Source organism: Triturus cristatus, chromosome 9 (assembly GCF_964204655.1).
Source record: "Triturus cristatus chromosome 9, aTriCri1.1, whole genome shotgun sequence".
In the NCBI taxonomy this organism is placed as follows: Eukaryota; Metazoa; Chordata; class Amphibia; order Caudata; family Salamandridae; genus Triturus; species Triturus cristatus.
In genome coordinates this window covers 322,858,849-322,880,705 of record NC_140592.1, presented here as the reverse complement: position 1 = coordinate 322,880,705, position 21,857 = coordinate 322,858,849, and the positions used below count along the sequence as shown (strand labels likewise).

Genomic DNA, 21,857 nt, shown 5'->3' with positions numbered 1-21,857 from the left:
CCTGTAATGCATGGTGTTGGCAGCATTGTATTAGTTGTTTTTTTCTCCTCTGCTAGGGTCTGGGGCAGGCGACTGGACAGAAGGGAATATAAATGCAGCAAATTTCCTAAGGAAAATATGCTGCCTTCTCCAAGAAAGTTGAAACTGGACAACATTCAATTTTGTATGCCAATGATCCCCAAGCTACAATAGAGTAGTTAAAAAACAGCAAGCATCGGCAAAGCCAATAGTTTTCACCTATGAAAGATTATTGCTTTGCCAAAGTCTTTTAGCCATTTTATAGAGCAGTGTGCTGCTGTTCAACATGGCTAAAAGTTTAGTGGCGTGGCCAGGAGAGCGGAGTGGAATAGCATGTAGCGTGGAGTGGAGTCGCATTGTGTGGAGTAGAGTGTTGTAAAGTAGTATGTTTTTGGATGTGAATAAATAAAGTGTCGCTAGAGATGGCAGATAAAGTGAAAGCAACATAAATAAGCCGGAAAACATCAGAGATGTGCAAATACATGCAATCTCATTAATTGAGTAATTGTTATGTTTTGCAGATTGGTAAAGTGCACTATCATCTGGGAGAGTAGCATGACACTGAGCAGGTTTGAGCCTAGCTAAGCCTAGGGCCCTAGTGGGACCACTGGAAAAGCCAGGATCTCCAGCTGCTAGCGCAATTATTGAAGTGAGGAGGAGGCTTGTATGTTTAGTGGCAGGTCTTTCCATGCTTTAGGACCGACGTACACGAAGGCTCGACCGCCAGATCTGGTTTTTCGTATGCGTTGGACGTGTGCAAGTGGGAGTCCGGATGAGTAGAGGTGTCTTGAAGGTTTGTGAAAGCAGATGTGGTCATGTCAGGTTTGCTGTCGATGACGATCCTGTGGTTCTTGGTGCAGTTGGATTATATGGATTGTAAAGATAACCCCCAATGTAAAATAGAAGCCCCTCTTTTGAAAGCATTATTTAAAGCGAAAGTGCATCTTTTGAAAGCATTTATCACCCTTGTTTTGTAATTGCAGAGCATAATTTAATGTGCCCTAGTGGTATTACTAAAGTTAGGCTAGAGACCTAGGATAGGTTGAAAGCAACATAAAAAAGACTAGGAACAACACATACTTGATTCATGCTTCAGAAAGGAGCAAACACAAGAAAGCAAGGGGAGTGTAGTGTAGACCCCATGACTGACTCAATTTTGTCCAAATTATGACTCTATTTGTCTTAGGCCTACTTGGAAAATGACAATCTTTTACTTCCTAGTTTCTAAAACATGGTGGTCTTTACCTTCTTGGTGTAAATACATAATTTCACATTACTCTAACCTATGAGTTTTTCACATCCTTCTGAACCTAATGTATGAAGATGTCCTATCCCCCAATAGTGACACACAAGAGATGGCATACCCTCCCTGTAGTGATACAAGCAAAATAGCCTCATAAGACAATTGTTTGGTAAAGGGGCAGTTTCCAAACTCAAATAACGGCTATAACCCAAATAGTGTAGTCTATGTTCACGTATTTTTACCTTATTAGTACCTACATCTAATGTATAGGGATATGTCAATACAGTCCTTCAGAAAGATAAGAGTGGCTAATTTACTATAAATACCCTCTGAAATCGCTATCGAATCTGAGAGGTCTACGCACCAGATGCTGCTTGATATTCTTCTGATAGAACCTGCCAGACTGATGTACTGCTGCAGCCTCCAGTCTTGTGCTGAAAGCTGATGATGTCCAAAGAAGATAACTTTATCCAGCTGTCGGGTATTTTCTTTAGAGAGAATGCTCACTTTCAGCAGCTGATAACCACAGCACTTAGCTGAAAACAGGTGTGCAGTACGTCGTCTCCCAAGAAACTAGATGCAGTTTAATGTACTCCATACTCTTAGTGTAGCACATAGAAGTTGGTGGTTGGATGTTGGGTTGTAAGGTTGGCAAATTAATTTCTTACTGTGTTGGCAATGTTCACATTCTCATTTTAGTCATGTGTACCAGGTCTGTGGTCATCAAATTATGTGTAGTTATTTTCCATGTGCTAAGCAACAGAATTGGCATATTGAAATTAACACTTTATAATGTTGTGTAGTTCCTAGGAATCCCCAGGACCGGCGTGATTTGGATGACCTAAACCCAGGGCTTGGTGTCCAAACCGCTTCTGGACACCCCCACAGGTTGTCGCTTCTGGACACCCCCACAGGTTGTCAGCCGTTAGACCAGCTAGCTCTACAGTGCCACTACCACCCCCCTTGTATCTTACAGTGGTGTAGGTAGTTTCTGCCAACCACTGAACATGACCACCCCTATCCCTCAGGGATAGTGGAAAACAGTACAGTACTTTTCGCTCAGTCACTCTTGCTTACTTATTCTCAGAAAATACACAGGATAGCGGTTAGGTCGTTTCAATAAGTATTTATTGGTCCAGCGTCAGTCTTGTGTAAAACACATTTGCTGCGACAATCGGGAGACGGAAGCATACCAAAGAAATCACAAGTACTAATATAGTAAACAGTAGATGCATTTCTACGATAGTGCAAAGAAGATGAACATGTAATTTGCCTAAATGTACCTAGCCTAGATATGTAGGTGTAGCATGTATACATGTATAGCTACGTGTGTGTGTGTCTGTCTGTCTCCGGCCAAGAAACCCCTAAGGAAAAACCCAACCCCCTCACCTGCTGGTAGAGAATGAAGGACCCCGTCTCTGCTCCGAGGATAACACCCTGCAAGGGATGTCAGACCGATGCGTGTCGAAGATTCAGCATGCAGGACCCCGTGTCAGCTTGGAAGGAATTCTCCTCTGATCTGTAGGGGGTAATAAGGGTCTTGTATACTAGAGTGGTCAATCCAGGGTTTCTTCTAGAATCAATATGTTTTTTGAAAACAATCATAAATGTTTTGAAAACAATCATAAATGTTTTTCCAAACAAATGCGGTCATGCACAGCGGGCTGTTGGCCAAGGATGAAAAAAAGTGTCGACCCTTATAAAGGATAAGTATGCAGTGCCAGAAGACATGTTTATGTACATCAGGTACTTACATGACAGGATTAACCTAAAATACAGGACACCCACTCCTCATTAAAAGGTCAACCGTGTCAGCTAGCTAATAATAAAGCTAAGGCCATTAAAAAGCATAAAAAGCATTTATAATTAAAATACTAAAAGCACTTTAAAAGCCTGGTAGAAAATGTTCGTAAAAGAAAAGCCATTTACCCTAAAAGCGTTCAAAAGATCCTCTGAACTTGTAGAAGTCGTTATTATTACACTGAGCACCTCAAAAGCCATTAAGCTCAGTCAGAGCAGAGAAGGGGGAAAAAGAGCAAAATAAAAGTAAGTTTTGACCTTCAATTTGGTAATTGTTTAAAAAAATTGCCGAATAGTTCCCAGCACAGGGAAAGACAGATTGTTTATGAATCCCGTGCTGAAGACTCCACATTGCTGAACGTTGCATGCGCAGGTGGCAATCCCTCCAGCACTTCCAATATAATGTTGAGTGAGCAAAGAAGGTCATCTCTGGTTCGCACAGCAGCCGCTGGGGAAGAATTAGATGCGTGCATGCCTGTAACCGATGCCTCTACCTCTGGAGCAGAGCTGATTTCCCTTCCAGCAAGAATGCAAGCATCCCTTGGAGGCTCCAAAAATGCCATCAACATGGGAATACGCTGTGGACAACTGTACACGTGGGCCTGCAAGGGCTCCAGGAGCACGTCTATGTCCGCTAGCGCAATCAATGGAAGTGTCAGACACAGGTTCAACACCCATTCAATTCCGCAGAAGAGGCAGCGGAACACAGGCAGGGCACAGTCTAGGGAGACCGGTCTAAAAGACAGGAACCAATGCTCACTCCGCTCTCGGAGCCGATGCGTACATAGATAGAACACGATACGCTCACAACGTCGTTCCAGCAGTGTTCTCTCCATGTCTTGAGGGATTGAGACTTCCATTGCTAATCAATAGGGTTACATGGAGTGTTTGAAGGCTGGAATTACTCCGAAGATGGTCTGAAATGTAGTTAATAGGCCTGATCCAATACGCTTAAATAAGTGTACGATTTGGGATATGTTTACGATCAAGATAAAATGAAAGGGCGTTGCAAATATAATGTGACCTGATATGTCGCTGAGACTGAAGCACGTCAATGTACAGTATTGAATACGTAAAGATGCACATGATAAAACTATAAGATGTAATGTGAAGCAATGCTATCAATAGAAACAATTTTGTTTTCTAAAGTGTACCTTCCCTCTCGTATCAGACATGTTAAAGATACAATGAACCATTTCTCCAAAATGGATTGGGAAGTTTGTACGGACCAAGGCCTGTATCTCTGCCAAAAACCTTGCAACCTGGAGATCAAAAGTCTCTCGGGCTGAAGTTAAGGCCACATTTTGGTGAAACAACATGGCTTTCACTCTGCTCAGCGAATCAAACCTTATACTGGAAACATTCAATGAAGGCCACAGTGGTGCCTCCCTAACTCTGCAAGCTGGGGGAAACAATACTTGCTTACAACAAACAATCCTGAAGTTTACTGTGACTAGATATGCTATGCCTGGCGCTATCCCGCAACATCCTTGATCATTCAGCATTAAATAACTCCCATTCAAGAGTAACTCGAAAACTGACTGAATCCTGTTAGCTGGGGAGCCTTTCAAGTAGCAAGATAAGTTTGCTATTGAAGCATTACATGCTCCATGAAGCGAAACCTCCCTGCACACTAAAGACCCACTTAAAGCCTTCTCACGGTCTATACCAATTCAAAAACCTTTATTCGATTCAAAGAATCATCAAAGCATTTCTTAAAATATTTTAAAATCAGATAACACTTAATTTCCACAGGTATGTACATTAAGAACTATCCTCGTCAATGTGTAAAATGCAGTATAATTATACAGATTGAGGTTTTCAATTTATCTTAGTTCTAAAAATTATTTCAGTTTATAATATTTGTAGGAAAATACATCTAAAGTGCATGCTCAATAGACCCTTGCCGAGAATACGGAATTGTTAGAAATTATGTTAAAATAATTCATTGATGTCAGTATAATGCATTCTTAGTAAAACTACTCTGCTTGCATTGAATTGAGTCAAACCACTCATAATATATATTAAGATACCATAGGACAAAAATACAGAAATCAGGCCTAAATCTATCATTTAAAATTTTTGCCCTCTCTTTTTCCTTATATAACTAGTGGCCAATAAAAATCTGCTGACACCAAATACGAGTTGTGAGTTATCTGGTTTTAGTATTCGCAGCATCTCATTGTATTTCCTAACATTCAAACCTCTACCTAGCGGTTTTATCAATTTTCTTCTAGCCATTACATACGCTTGGCAAAAAATAGAACGTGTGCAATATTCTCCTTTACTCGCAGTTGACATAGATTGCACTTAGGATCCCTATCCTTAGATTGTGGCATGGCCCATTTGGATGTACAGGCATTTATCTGGAGTATTTCATATCTAAATTTCAGATATAATGTTGTTGCTAGTTGGGGTTCGATTTCATCCAAAAATAGTTCAAAGCAAGGAGTTGTTTTGAACAATAAGAACTGTGTAGTAAAGCCTTCCTGATGTACTATTTAAAGTGACTTTGTGCCAAATAAAATTCCCAAAAATGTGCTTGATCGTATACTTTGATTAGGGAGTCAGCAGCCTCGAGTTTGTCCAGAATCTACTCAGAACCTAGATCAAGGAGCCATTTTCGAATGCGGGCCAACTAGGGAAAAGTGACTTGGGCATCCATAGCTCACGCAGGCTTTGTCTATAGGTTTCTAATTCCACTGTTGTCCAAATTGTAACCCAATATGAAATGCACAGTCTTTACCACTTAAGAAAACTTCAGTGGCCTTAGTTCTACACCTATATCTGTACGGCAACTACCAAGTTTCCTGTATTTACCCTTCACCCAACGCTTCATACCTGCCTGCCTGGAAGTATTTAAGGTAGTGGAATATTGTGATTGGCAGTGTGATATAGCCATGAATTAACCATTCCGTAGACGGTGACTTTGCTACTGTAAAAGGTAACTTCTCTAATTTTTCAATGAGCAGCATGGTGTACTTCGCATCTCTGTGTGCCACGATCATTTGTCTGTCGGTCAGATTATAAGCCGAAATCAGATTTGTTCCGTTAAAGTACCGCCATGGCACGTGGCCAGAACGCAATGATTGTAGCGTCCAGCTCAAAAGCATAATGGAGCGCAATTGAGATTACCCAGGTTGTAAAATAGACAAATCTTGTTCCATTATGTCAATTGCAGAGGACACGATGTTGCCCAGTGAATAAATACGGGAAGAAAGTGTGGTCATTCCATTGTCTACCACAGCCAAGGCCTTTTCTAGGTTAATTCGATCAGTCTCACTTAATCTCTTAGCAGCTTCCTGTTGGGAGACTTTCCACAGTTCATTGTAGATGGCATATAAGAAGTGTTGTTTACGCGGTTTCTTGGGACCCAGCAAGAAATCCACAAGATCAACATGACAGAAGGTACAAGTGTTGTTTCACCTGTAATAGTGTTGAAGTTTTTAGCCTTTCTAGGCGCAACTTCTCAACACTATAAGAAGTCACTAACCCTGGGTCGTCTATGTGTACATAGTGTGGGTCTGGCCTATGGATACTAAACCCTCCGGTGGTACCCCTGAATCTTGATTGACACCTATTTGTGTTGATAGGCCAAACCAACCATCCCTTCCAATTGGAAGCTGATGAATTGTACGTACCATTCTGTATCATTGTACCCAGTACCTCCTTACTTATAAGTGTATCACTCGATATACATTCAACAGGTATGGGCGAGGGGTATACATGGTGTTTTCAAGTCTTTTATTTTTGCAAACCCGTAGCAGGTAGTCTGTTGCACTGTTCTGTTCTGTTCTGTTCAGGAATATTATCTGTAATGGTATGAGGCAAGCTCTAAACAAAGCCTCAGATCCCTGAACTTATGATTCTTTTGTCTCCCAGAAGGATTTTGTGTCTATTGTGTCCCTCCAATTGTCGAAACTTTGTATAAACAGTTGGGAGATAAAAGGTGCTGTATATATAAGCTTGGTGTTTGTTAGCATCATTTACTTCGCAGTTGCATTCGTTTGCGCAAGCTTATAATAGAATGACGCTCGGTCTGAAGTATTGAACCCTGTAAAGTATGTAAATTTCAGTCCAAATATGGCAGAACTACCTTTTGGTAGTATCGGGCAATATTCCCATTGATGATAAGTGTTAACAGTGCGTGGGACCCTTGCTTTATGCAAAAATTAATCCATAGTGTTGGTAACAATACATAGTGTTGAAGTCAGGTGTATGTTCATACAATTCCCTGTAAGAAAATGCAGCAGATTGTTCTAAATCTGAGAGCATAGAATTTACAGTTTCAATGTCCCAATCATCAGAGAGTGTTCTCGGGGTACTGAAATCATTCAATGACATTTTAGATACATGAGGAATTTTCAAATGTTCAGTAGGACCAAATACATCATATGAACCCCTATCCCAAACTAAACCATCAGGTACTGGAACTGCCTTAATGTTCACTAGGGACAGGTCTCTCTGTTCTCAATGTGATGACGTATGGGGTTTCAGGACCAAGTTAACAGATTGTACTGCAGACTGATGTGGGAGGTAATGTCTATTCAGTAGTAGGAAAAAGACCGTTACTATACCAATCCAAATTAACAGGAACAGGATCCGTAATGCTAACCAAAGATGCTACCAAGGGGACACCAATTAAGTCTTTTTCAGCCAGAGATAGAATTGTCGAAATTGTTCTTTTCTGGAAATGGGTGCGTTTGCTCAGGTTCACTTGGATCTGAAGAAAAATCATCAAAGTTGAAGAAGTAGCCAGACGCAGTTCGATCTATCTTTGGTAGCTCTGCAGTGTTTGTAGAACTGGCTGGTGTCTCTTGTGAAGGCACATTGATGTGACTGTTATTATTGGGCTGAATTGCAATGTGCGTTTCAGTTGCCTTTGGATGTTGGTCAATTTCAACACTCCTGCATTTTGCGCAGGGGAGTTTTGAGTCTCTCCATCTGAACTTCCTGCAAGAGGATGTCTGCGGCTACTCGGGATTCCACGCCGCCTACTATTGAGAACTGGCCACATAGTGTGGTTTGATCAGATCAATGGAGACAAATCTTCTTTCATTTTTGCTGGCAAGAGAGCGAAAAAGTACTTTTCTTGTTCCTTCGACTGCCAGGACAGGTACAGGTGTTCTGTAAGATGGCCTAAACTCCTCCTTGTCCATGATCTTTCCTTTGACCAGGTCCCCCAATCTTCGGGACCCAGGCAGGTCTTGCCGGTACCGGTTTCATTTTCCCAGTGTCGGTGTGTTTTACTTGGACGTTGCTTTGTAATGTCCGGAATTCATTGCCCCATCTGAATTTAAGGGGCCGCAGTGGTCGAAATACACATGCGAGAGGTCTGTCTAAAAAGACTAATGATGTTTGCAGTGGCCGTGCTACGGTTGAATCTTTCATCTGCTGGCAGATGTCGCACTTTAGGACATAACCCTTGGTTTGTTTAGACAAACCTGGCACCCAGTATCGCCGCTTCAGTAATGAAATTGTTGCAGTGACTCCTGTGTTTGCTGAGCCGAGACCCTCGTGTGCAGCTAGAATTAAACCTAATCTGCGATCTATGTTTGGTATATTTCTATCCCCCACTCCTGGAATTTGAGCATACGGTGTATCCTGCGCATCTAATATATAGGAGTACTTGAGTGGAAAGCTGATTGGCATGGTAGAGCCGTTCTTCGAGGCGTTGACAGCTATTGGTGTGTGCTAGAACGAGTGATTTCAGCAACAGCAGAAGTTCGCACTGTCGCTTTTGCAGCTTCATCAGCAAGTGAATTCCCTTCAACGTGTACACCAACACGCTGTTGACTCAAGGTGTAAATAACTTGAGCCCATGGCATGCATTCCTTCAGCTTTGCCACTTGTTCCCATAACAATTTATGCTTAATTGGAATCTCTAAACGCATTCTGGCCCCGGTAATGAAAATGTTCATTAAGATTGCACACAGTAAAACGAATCACACACTATCAGTGTGGGGAATTCCCGATCTGTATATATTGTAGTGCTAGTATCGGGGCTTTCAGCTCTGCCAGCTGTGCTGTACAATCTCTTAGAGATTGTGTAGTTTTATTGCTGGGATGGAACTTAACCTCCTGCATACATCCTTTCACTGTAGCACATGCTGCGCTATACTGTTGTTTACTTCCAATGGCAGGCTGAGCAGATCCATCAGTATAAATGATGTACTCCTATTTCTCTAGAGGCAAGATTTCATTCGGGAGAGGGTATTCTTGTTCGTACTGCAGGAAGTACTTGTGTTTTCAGTGTAGAATTGTATTTGGAATCTACGTCTGTTGCAGTGAGAGAATTAGCCCATTGTATCCATAGCGGATGCAGTGCTTTTGCATTTGGAATGCTCGCTTTTGTAACGGCTTCTAAAGTTGGTACCGGGGTTACAATTATTATGCGTTTCCCCTTTGCTAGTGCTCTTCCTCTCACTACAGCAGTCTGTACTGCTGTCAGGATTTTTTCTGTAGCTGCAAATCGCATTTCAGCATTTGTGTATAAATGTGATTTGTATGCAATTGGGACTTTCATTGTAAGTGATGTATGTATATCCAGATAAACCCGGGACAACCCAGATAACCAAGTTGGTAGAATTCACACGTGTGTGCAAATGTTTTGATGCTATCATGTCTTCCTGAACGTAACCGAGAATATCTGTATGTTCCTGTGTCCACTTATGTGCTGTGGAATCAAGTCTGATTAAGTCGTAGAAAGGTTCTACTCTTTCTGCATAATCCAGAATGTATGTTCTACCAAAATTTAGAAATCCAAAAATGGATTGCAAACCCTTCAGAGTCTTCGGAGGTTGGAGAAGCGCACACTTTTCTAAGGCTGCCTGGTTCTTGCCTTCAATTTATAGCTCATATCTCAAAAATAGAACATTGAGATGGACAATTTTTGATTTCTTGAAATTAAATTTGTAGCCCAAATTGGCGAAACCCACAGTTATGATGTTCACCCTGCACAAGTGTTCAAGTAATTCTTCATCCGTCAGATAGATATCATCTACATAGTACACTGCCTCCTCGTCGCATGTTTGTAATAATTCTGACACTCTTGCTGAGAATAGCCCTGGGCTGTTCTTCTACCCTTGGGGCAAACTACAGAAATTACGCTGAGTGCAGAGGGCAGATAATGCTGTCAGATATCTGCTTTCTGGAGCTATATTTTGGCAGAAGAATCAATTCTCGATATCTAATGTCGTCTTGTATTTCTTCCGCACAATTTTATTCATTAACCCCTTCGACGCTCATGACGGAACGGTTCCGTCATGAGCGTCGGTTGGGCTGTGCTCATGACGGAACCGTTCCGTCATGAGCCCGCCCGCGCAACGAACCTTCAGCGTGGCGCGGGAATCCGCGCCGCGCTGAAGGGGTTAATGCAGCACTATGTATGTTTTGAACTGCAAATGTTCGTGTGCATGTGTTTAAATGTCGGTAATCTAAAACTAGATGGTATGAGTTGTCAGATTTCATTAACGGAAACAAAGGATTTTTCATTGGGGTGGTGCAAGTCTCAATCACACCTTGGTATTCAAGTTGGTCTTAGATTTCATTGAACTGTCCTTTTGCATCATTTTTAATAGGGTACTGTCTCTGTGGACTTGGAGGAGATTTTAATGGGATTTCTTGGTGAGTAGATTCCACGTCCCACCCTACATGGTTGCGATATAATGCTGGAGCTAGCGCCCACTGCTGTGCGTAGGAATGTTTTAAAGATTCCAGAACGAGGTTTGAGAAAGCAGGCAAAGTGACGCTTTCTCCTTTTGGGCAATCCTTCACAAATTCTGGCGGACAATCTATTTCTGCTAACAGGATGTTGTATCCAAATGTTAAGTTCTTCCAAAAGAGACCTTTAACTTTTCTTGAGATTTGCCCCTCTATTTGCAGTGTAATTTTGTATAGTTGATGTGGGACACTAACTCTTGTATCAGGTGTTTCCACTGTGATATGTTCCTTCAGTACTGCTGTCTCCAGAAAATCCTTCAGGTTCTTGTGAGCTATTGTTATCTGCCGCGCTGTCTAGCATCGTGAGAGCCCATTCCCCGTTCAGAAACTCAGTAACCAGGGTATGTCTAATTTTTAAGCCTGCTACTTTCTTCCTTTTGAATTGAGGCTTTGCTTTATGTTCTTCCTGCTTGATAATGTAATCTGAATTACGATGTGTTTCCCTTTTTTGTTTTTGGTCGATCTTCTGTCTTTTGTTCTGATCGCCCGTCCCTCTCTGAGTTTTTTGATGAACCCTGTAGGGAATGCGGATCAGTGTCCTGATACCTGTCAGGTTTCCTAATGTTATCACGATTCCTAAGGTTATACTTCTTTTCAGAGGACTCCAGTTGGGGAGACCCACCCCTTGACTGCAAATTCTTTTTTTGTATTGTTATTTTTAGATTGTTTGTTATCCCATTTGTTTTTAGAAGAAGAGGGTGCTTGCTTCGAGTTATCCTTGTCGGGACTGCCCACCATTTTGTGGTTTCTCTGGTTTGGCTCCCAAACTATCTCTACCCAATGCAGCATAGGTTTTTTATTTTTTTGGTAACTCTTGCTCCTTATTTATAGGAGCTATTTCCCTTAGGCGGTGGTCTATAACCACTGCTGCTGCCTCCCATTTTATGTTGCTCAGCATGATTGCAGAGACTTGGGCAAAGTTACCCATCAGTTTCATTCCCAAGTCCAGGGCACGTCCTGCCCCGTACTCATTCTGTATCTGTTTCAATACCTCTGGAACAACTGCTGTAGAAGGGGTACCATGTATTCTGATGTATACGGCAGCTAAGGTTGTTCCCCAAGTGGTACACTCCTCAATCGTGGGAACCTTCCCCATTGGCAAGCAAACAGTTAGCATTCTATGTTTTTCCTGTGGACCCGTATGAGGAAATACTACTTCCAGCTGTGCAATTGTTTTGTGCTATCCAGAACGGAATTTATTCCCTTTTGGAGGGGATTGTTTCCATTTCTGATTTTAGTGTCTGTGGGTTAACCGTAGATGTGGTCTGATGTGGACCGACTGGAGCATTTCTCTCAGGTTGGACTGATAATGTTCGCATGACAAACTGAACAATGTATCTGTATAGCTGGTCTATGTCTTTGTATATTGTACGGACTTCATCCACTGGTAGCGTATCTATCTCTGGTTGTGGAGTGTAAGTCGCTAAGACTGGCTAGGTCGCTCCTATGCTGAGTGGACCGAGTCTTACAATAGATTTGTATGCGAGAGCGCGCCTTTGAACCAGTTTCTGTGTTGCTGGTAAGTTAACGGGACTTCAATGTCTTCCTATGGAATGTATTCTTCCGGTGGTTCAACTGCAATCTATGTGTGAAGCAATTTAGTCTGTGGATCTGCAGGCGGAAACTGAACCCAAGATTGGAATACCTCTGAGCCGAACACCTTGCTTGCCTCAATCACGAAGGTAACACAACCACCTGCTGCAGGTACGCCGTGTTCTAACAATTTTATAGTTACTGCATGTCTGCAGTTTTCTGTAATGTTTAGAGCATTTGCAAATTCGTCTTCCCCTGAATCTCGACTGCTTCTCGCAGGGTCAGTCATTTTGAAAGGAGAATAGAAAATATGTTAAGAGCTAGCGTTTTGCACAATTTTGGAACCTTCTTTTCTTACAAGCTTGTTTCAACCTTCAGCCAATACACAGGGTATATCTGCCAAGCTGAGATGGATTTCCCTTCCCAGTTCAAACGTCTCTGAAGAAGTGTGATTAGGGCTTTCTGAGAAAGCACGACTGAACTACTCAGATTTCAACTGCTAGTATAAGAGCCAAACCAACATTGGGTGCCATATTCTGTGGTTCCTAGGAATCCCTAGGACCTGTGCGTTTTGTATGATCTAAACTGAGGGCTTGGTGTCCAAATCGCTTCTGGACACCTCCATAGGTTGTGTCAGCCGTTGGACCAGCTAGCTCTACAGTATCACCACCATCCCCTGTATCTTACAGTGGTGTAGGTAGTTTCTGGCAACCACTGAACATGACAACCCCGATTTCTCCGGGATCGTGGAAAACAGTACAGCACTATTCGCTCAGTCACTCGTGCTTACTTATTCTCAGAAAATACACAGGATGGCAGTTAGGATGTTTCAATAAGTGTTTATTGTTCTTGTATACTAGAGTGGTCACTCCAGGGTTTCTTCTAGAATCGATATGTTTTGAAAACAATCATAAATGTTTTTCCAAACAAATGCGGTCATGCACAGCGGGCTGTTGGCAAAGGATGAAAAAAAGTGGTGACCCTTATACATGATAATTATGCAGTGCCTGAAGACAGGTTTGTGTACGTCAGGTACAGGGATTATGATAGAATACTAAGAGCCTGGTGTCGAAGAGTCAGGCGCAAGCTACTAGGTAAAAGGTCACCTATTCAGAGCAGTTATTGTCGTATGGCTGGAACAATGTATGGACCTAAAAGACATGACAATAACCATACAGTGTCGGTCACATAGTGCAGGGCCTGGGTATCATATTCTTAAGATTGGAATTGGGTTTGAATTATCACTACGTCTCTGAAAACGGTCGCAGACTGAGAGAACACTGACAGCACATCAACCAGAGAGTTGAGTGGGGTTGTATAGAGCTACCACAACTTTCACGTTAAGGAATTGGTGCACTGAACTAAGTTCTGGCATCCTTGGGCGGGAAAGTCAGACATTGTAGAACTAAGGTTTTAGACTTAGTTTACTCAACAGAAGCCTACAACAAAAACAACCAATTGTATGCTGTGGGTGGGTTGAAAACCCAGTGAATAGTAAACAATATGTCTTGCTGCACACTGCATATGCTGTGTAGGCAAGACCTAAAAATGGTAAATGTCCTTGAGTAGCCGAGGCATAGCTGACGGCCCCTGTCCAATCCAGAATTTGGGGCACATCTTGGATTGCTATCAATTAACATACCTCAACAAATGTGACAGAGTTGAAAATGTATTGACAAATGTGGTAGCGAAATACCTCCATAGAATGTAATAGCTGCTTGAAGCTGCTGACTCGTACAGAGAGACTTATCCAGGTATATTTTCCCATTAAAACATTTTTCTCAAATGTGCATATGGCGATTCGATAAGTGGGTAAAATAAACCTAATTTGAAAACTTGAATCTTGGATGTACTAACACAAAAAAATATGTAAAGTTCAAGGCTGTTTAGACTCTATATAGGCTCTATTTCACCTCTAGTTGTATGGGTAGGGAATAGTAATTTGTTCATTCTGATGGATACATCTGCCAGTGGATTCCTCACCTTGTGAATATCCCTTGCGCCAGCAACATTCGGAAACTTTTGTAGCAGTCCACGCCGATGAGGCCGAAGACGACGTCACAGAGACACGGCTCCGCTCGCGACTCCGCTGACGTCACCGGCTCCATAAGAAGACCTCGTCGGCGTGATGACGTCAGTTCCCTTTTTTCCGCGCCGTCGAAGCCAACGGATTTCGGGAATCGCTGTTGTTAGCGTCGTGGATACTTTGTGTATTTTCATTGCTGTTTCCTGTCTTCTTTGAAGATGTCATCGAGGAAGTCTGGATTTAAGCCTTGCCGGGAGTGTGGCAAGCATATGTCCATCACTGACCCACATGAGGACTGTGTGTGGTGTTTATCCTCGGACCACGATGTGGATGGCTGTACCAGCTGCCGTAAAATGAGCTCAAAGGCTCTGAAAGAACGGGAGGCAAAACTCTTTATTGCCAAGATGAAGAAGGAGAAGAGAGGGAGGAGGAAATCGAGATCGAGGTCTCGATCGAAGTCGAGGTCGGCATCGAGGTCGACTTCAGGGCATGCTTCGAGAGCTAAGAAGCACAAGAAAAAGAGAAGGCATTCCTCTCGGCGTCATTCTGACAAGAGTACGGCGCCGAAGCCGAAGTCACCTGCTCGGCGTCGAAGGGACTCCGTCTCTCCTTCTCCTGTGCCGGGTTCACCGGCTGGTCCTTCTTCTCCAGTGGTCCCTTTGTCTCCGGCTTCGCCAGTTCCGGTCCGGACTCCGACGCCGGTTTCATCCCCGGCTCCGGCTCCATCTCCGGCCCCGGAAGAACTTCAAGCCCCGGGTGAGCCTGCGACGCCGTTGAATCCACAGTCGGCGCCGGTTGGCCCGAGTCCGGTGGGGCCTGACCAGTATCCTGCCTTTCCTGGGCCAGGTCAGGACCCCTCGTATTACTTAAATGCGATGTATGGGGTATTTGCTCGTGCCATGTATGCCCCTGGTGCACCTACGGGTCCGATGGGTCCTTTGGCCTTTAACTTGGGGGTGCCGCAAGTGTATCCTCAGGCTCCTTTCTACCCATTTTATCCAGCGACGCCGTCTTGGAATCCTCCGGCTCCGAGAACGTCGACGCCGCTTCCATCCTCGCCGGCTCCGGCTCGACCTCGTTCGACGTCGTAGGCTCCGCTGGATCCACGTTCGACGCCGATGGCTCCACTGGCACCGGCGCCGTCGGAGTCGATTTCGGCGCCGCCGACGCCGAGGATTCGAATTCGCTCCAGGAGGGAGACTCAGAGGATTATTGAGGAGCAGAGATACCTTCAAGAGGAGGCGGAGGATGGAGAATTGGTAGAGTCGGATGAGGTTTTTGATGAGCTTAAGGAAGCTAGTGGCTTGGACCTTTCTCCTGAGTGGGAGATTACTCCGCCATCTGATGAGCCATCCAAGGATGTCGCACCCTACCATACAGTCATAAGGAGAGCTGCGGAGTTGCTTGATCTCCAGCTTCCTACAACAGAGTTTAAGTCAAACATTTTGACTGAAGTGTTGCATTCTCCAACGACGGTATCAGAGCCTCTGCTTCCCTTTAATGAGGCCATTGTGGAGCCTGTATTGGAGGTGTGGCGAAAACCTTTTTCTGCTCCTGCGGTCTCAAAGACGATTGCAAGGAGATACAGAGTGGCCCCAGGAGATCCTGAATTTTTGTCGTCCCATCCGTCACCTGAGAGTCTGGTGATTCAAGCGGCTTGTTCTGGAAAGTCTAAGGGGGCTTTTCCACAGGTCCCTGGGGATAGAGAGGCTAAAAGGCTGGACCAGTCAGCTAAGAAAGTATTTTCATCAGCCAGCATGGCTTTGAAGTCGACTAACGCCACATGTCTCTTGGGACGCTATGTTCACGCGCTGATGGACTCGGCTAGGAAACTGGCGCCGAAATTGCCTGAGGATGATAGATCTGGATTTAATGACTTCTTGGCTGATGCTCAGGCGGCTGCGCGGCAAGTGATCCAAAGTGGGCTGGACACTGCAGATTCTGTTGCAAGGATCATGGGGTCGTCTGTTGCAACTAGGAGAAGTGCTTGGTTGAGAACGTCGGAGTTCTCTCAGGATGTACAGTCTACCTTATTGGATCTACCGTTTGATGGGTCTGGCCTATTTGGAAAAAAGGCAGATGCTGCTCTGGAAAGATTCAAGGAGAGCAAGGCAACTGCTAAATCTTTGGGACTCCAGTCTCAGTCGAGAGGGTCTTTTAAGAGGTACAGAGGTTTTGGAACAACATCCTTTCGTACCTATAGGCAGACTCAGCAGCAGCAGCAAAGTTCCTCGTCCAGAGGTTACAGAGGAAGAATCAGGGGTCGCACACGTGGCTCTCGTCAGCTCTCCTCCTCCTCTTCCTCTTCCTCAGCCCCTCCCACCACCGCAAAACAGCCCTAGATCCGACATTCCGGATCATGTTGGTCCTGTGGGGGGCCGGCTTACCCATTTTCTACAAGATTGGGAATCTGTAACTACAGATCTCTGGGTTCTAGATCTTGTAGAAAATTCCCTCCAAATTACCCTCCTTGCCAAGGGGTTTGTTCGGAGGACCACCGTCTTCTCCTGCAGGAGGAAGTCCTGAAGTTGTTTCAGAAAGGTGCGATAGAGGTGGTCCCGGAGCAGGAGAGGGGTCAGGGATGCTACTCCCGGTATTTTCTGATCCCGAAAAAGGACGGCAGATTGCGTCCGATATTAGACCTCAGAATCCTGAACTTTTACCTGAAACAGGAAAAGTTCAAGATGCTCACCCTTGCTCAGGTTCTTCAGGCGCTGAATCAGGAGGACTGGATGGTGTCGCCCCAGATTGGCCAAGAAGGGTGTGGTACACAGATCTTCTCCACCTCTCCTCGTGCCCTCCGCTCCGTCTCCCTCTGAGGGCAGACCTCCTCTCGCAGTCGGAGGGGCAGGTTCTACACCCCCACCTCCAGAGCTTACACCTTCATGCCTGGAGATTGAACGGGGCAACCTGAATTCTTTCTCTCTCCCGCCAGATGTGGTGGATGTTATTTTATCGGCCAGGCGACACTCCACCAAATCTATTTACTCATATAGGTGGTCTAAATTTGTTCTCTGGTGTGGAGAGAGGTCCATTGATCCCTTGAAGGCTCGTCTGTCTAATATTCTACAGTTTGCCCTTTCTCTTGCTCAGCAAGGTTTTGCTGTGGCTACAGTGAAAGGGTATTTATCGGCTTTCCTTTGTTTGCCGGATCAGCCGTCGCTGTTTAAGTCTCCTATTGTTCTTCGTTTTATAAAGGGCCTTGTAAACAAATTTCCTCCAACTCCCTTTGTTATGCCTCAATGGGACTTGAACCTTGTCTTAACCTATCTCATGGGTTCTCCCTTCGAGCCTTTGCACAAGTGTCCCCTGAGGCTGTTGTCTTTTAAGACGGTATTCCTCGTTGCAATCACCTCGGCAAGGAGGGTAAGTGAGCTTCAAGCTCTAAGTTCAAAACCCCCATTCTTGACCATTCATGCTGAACGAATGGTACTTAGGACCAGGGCTGCATTTTTGCCTAAGGTGGTAACTCCCTTCCATCTGGGGCAGTCCATTACCCTTCCTTCCTTTTATCTTCCCCCACACCCTTCCAAGGAGGAGGAGAGACTTCACCGCTTGGACCCTAAGAGGGCGGTGAGCTTTTACCTGGACAGGACGAAAGACTACAGGATTGATGACCAGCTCTTTGTGGGTTTTGCTGGTTGCAGAAAGGGTCGAGCGGTGCACAAGCGCACCCTTTCCAGGTGGATTGTCTTGTGCATCAAGATGTGCTACTCCCTAGCTGGTAAGGAGCCTCCGGAGGGTTTGAGGGCTCATTCTACCAGGGCAAAGTCTTCCACATCTGCCTTAGCTAGGGGTGTTCCGGTGGACATTTGTAGGGCGGCAACTTGGGCCTCCCTCCACACCTTCGCAAGACATTATTGTTTAGACACCGAGGTGAGGAGGGACGGACACTTTGCTCGTTCCGTCCTTCAGGATTTTCTGGTATAGAAGGGTGGACACCCTACTCCGGGAGTGGGGACTGCTGTGGAATCTATTCACAAGGTGAGGAATCCACTGGCAGATGTATCCATCAGAAGAACAAGTTACTTACCTTCGGTAACGCTTTTTCTGGTGGATACAGTATCTGCCTGTGGATTCCTCACTGACCCACCCGCCTCCCCGTTGTCCATCCTTCTATACCGGTATTTCTATGCCTGTAATTCTATTGATGGGTTTCAAATGTGTTTATCACTGTCAAAGGCATTATGTTATTTCTTCTGCTTTGTTATTTATTTTCCACACTGAGTGTGTTGATATGCATATTGTGTACTGTGTATACTGTTTATGTACATATTGCTGTCAGTCCGTCCGTGTGCCTCGAAGGCACGGAAAAAAGGGGCGGAACTGACGTCATCACGCCGACTAGGTCTTCTTATGGAGCCGGTGACGTCAGCGGAGTCGCGAGCGGAGCCGTGTCTCTGTGACGTCGTCTTCGGCCTCATCGGCGTGGACTGCTACAAAAGTTTCCGAATGTTGCTGGCGCAAGGGATATTCACAAGGTGAGGAATCCACAGGCAGATACTGTATCCACCAGAAAAAGCGTTACCGAAGGTAAGTAACTTGTTCGTTTGCCTACAAATCCCCATTTGTACATGATCAAATGTCTTTTCACTACTGGGGTGTGGCTGTTATGTTTCCTATATTTTCATTGATCCAGATCCGTACTCCACTTCGCACGAATTATGCAACTAATGCAGGACGTTATAGAGCCGTATGTTTGTTCCTTTCCATCCATGCATATAGGCAAATGTTGAAAATACAGCTTCAAGTCTGCAAAACATTGAAAATGTATATAAAAGATTTTAACATGCTACTTTTGTGCTCTGATTAGTTGCTTTTTGACATAACATTTCTTTTATAGGAAGGGCAAACATTCCAACATTTCAGTAACCAGAAATAATATCTCCTTATTGCTTTTGAATACTGCCCCCCTCCCTCAACCAGTCAACAAATGACAAACCGTTAACCTTAAAGCACCCCATAAAAAGACTGCTTGCACTATTTTTAATGGCCACTGTGGTAATTCAATATGATTTATATACAAGTTTCTTGTTTTTCATCCAAAATAGTCTAAGAATCTTTTTGGGGTATCTCAGTGTTTGCTGTTTTATCTTTTATAGTGGTTGAACTTAAAGACATGGAGAGCAGTGAGGAGGAAGAAGTGCAAATCAAGCGGCGAAAGAAGACATCAGTGAATGAACTTGAAAACCTGGGGAGTAGCAAGTCCAGTGTTCCTGTTAAATGTAAAGGGAAACAATGGCCTCGGATTAGACACAAATGTATGGAGAGCAGTGATGATGAAGAATTTCAAATAAAACGCAGGATTAAGGCACCTCCAGTGAAGGGATACCTACACATTTTTGAAAAGGCCAATGAAGAGTTTGAGGTAAAAACTGTTAACTGATTGTTCAAGCACTTGCATGTGATTGTATTGTCCAGTTCTATCCATTCCTTGTATTGCTCTGATCCTACTTAATTTACTCTATTCTAGAATCTGTTTTAATGTCACTTTTTTACATCAATATTGATTTTTTTTCATTTTGCTTTACAAACAGCAGTTATTAATAAGTTCAGTGGTTAAATACTTAAGATACAATATTTGGGGAGGCTAATGGTTTGCCACTCTACAGTGGATCTAAACTCTTAGGTTATTTCACAGATCTTTGAATTAAATTCATAGCTTAATGACAAACCATTACAATTATTTTTTGTGTGTGCGTTATCTTTAGTGTCTTGTAGTCAGCAGTTTAGTTTGTACAATGGCTAATTGAATCCCATCTTATACTGTTACACTGCATCCTACAGCCTAATTGTGTAAGTGTGGAATTTATTAGGATAGTACTCCCAGTAAAGATTTTGATTTTGAAAAACAACTTCAGGAAACGAGGTAAAGTTTCCCTTACTTCCTGAAGTTTTTTTTGTTTTGTTTTTGGTGTGTGTATGTCTGTGAGCATAGCACATTGACCAAAAACATACACTTGCATTCACGCTCTCTTATTGGCGTTTGGAGAGGGGTTATATCTCATCTCCACGTAAGCACCTATCAAAGCAGAATAGGTAGTGCCAGAAAGGGGACAATGTGACCACAGTTGTTCCGGCACCCCTGGACAACAGATTAGGGAGTGGCTTGGTCTCAATCTGCTCTGCTCTTTGTGAGGAGAGAGGGGGGTACAGAATTGTCACTAGACACCATAGAGAGCGTTTTTTCCCCCCAAATAAAACTGGGGTCGGGACAGCCTGGCAAGGGCACGACAGTGTTTCTGCTCTTACCCCAGAAAGAGGATTGATTGGCACTAAATGGCAGGGATTTTTTTTAACACAAATTTTGGTTGAGATCGGACTCCAGTTAGGACCCGATTGCACTCCATCACCTAGTTGTGTTGGACATGAGGTATAAGAAAATCTTCATACACCCTTCAAAGTAGAAAGGCGCCCCTACACACACACCCTTCCAAATCACCAAAAAAAGGCTTACTTTCGGATAGGTACTCTTTTGAGACCCCCCCTTCTCCCCATTTCAAAGAGGGTTCATGGACTTGGCAGCCAGTTCACCACCACTTTCTCCACCCCCATGCTCTTTCACACTGCCAGGCCCACGGTCCCCTCCACAGTCAATTCTAACGGAGTCTGACCTGGGGTGCCCATAATACACAGACCCTTATTATGAGCCTTAAGTGCCTGGGGAAGAAGACTAACCCTAGGATTATTACCAGATCAGCCCTCCATATAACCCAGACCTGGACCTATACCCAGTTAAGTCTTCCCCACCAGATGATAATACCACATACCACACGGTAATACACAGGGCTGCACCGCAGTATGTTGAAATGCACATGGTGCAAAGGGAGTGTGATTTCCTTATCAAGACCCTTTCTTAGTGTTGGAGGTCTGTACAGTGTCTTCCAATGCTTTAGGGCATGCTCAAAATTGCCAAGGAGAACTTTAAGGACTAGGTGAAGACCAGGATAGTCACCTCACCTCTATTCCCACAGGTTTCTAGGTAGAAAAACCAAATATAAAGCAACTCCAGATGACCCTGTATATATTAGAGGCCAGGTCCCACCTGCCTTTCCGGTTGTCCATAAGGCAATTATAATAGTTGACTCTTCAACTGGTAGGAAAGACACCATATAGGCTGTAGAAAATGAGGTGAATGCTTTATTCACCCCTCACCCAGTGACTGATTTACACAATTGACAATCAGTATAAGCCCAAGATCTAGAAAATCCTTGGGTAAAGGATTCTTTCCTAGAATCCTGCATAACAATGCATAGAGGTTATCCAACAATTGATATATACAGTTCACAGGATGCCACTAACCTCCCTCCCCACTAGACAAATAATATATGAGCACTGTGACCGATATTATCAAGAACACCCACCCACCTTCCAAAATAACAAGGAAGAACATAACTATCTCAATAGTCAATAAGGATGTTTACCCACAAACTTGGTTAAGATTCCATTTTCTCCTATCATCCGGTTCAATGGCATTCCTAAATAGCTCGATCACAGCTCATAGGAGATGAAAAC

The 21,857-nt window shown here is 43.9% G+C and overlaps 1 protein-coding gene and 1 long non-coding RNA gene across 2 annotated transcripts in view; one reads left to right on the top strand and one right to left on the bottom strand.

Moving 5' to 3' along the window:
- LOC146797841 (uncharacterized) overlaps window positions 1-21,857 on the bottom strand; it is an 89,860-nt gene that overhangs the window by 13,221 nt on the left and 54,782 nt on the right. Inside the window, exon 4 of the long non-coding RNA XR_014968544.1 lies at window positions 2,651-2,780. This is a non-coding gene — a long non-coding RNA (uncharacterized LOC146797841). The remainder of the gene's footprint in view (window positions 1-2,650; window positions 2,781-21,857) is intronic.
- LOC146797842 (uncharacterized) overlaps window positions 1-21,857 on the top strand; it is a 115,828-nt gene that overhangs the window by 59,231 nt on the left and 34,740 nt on the right. The window contains exon 2 of the mRNA XM_085625039.1: window positions 19,445-19,710. Coding sequence (XP_085481165.1) covers window positions 19,445-19,710 — 266 coding nt within the window. The remainder of the gene's footprint in view (window positions 1-19,444; window positions 19,711-21,857) is intronic.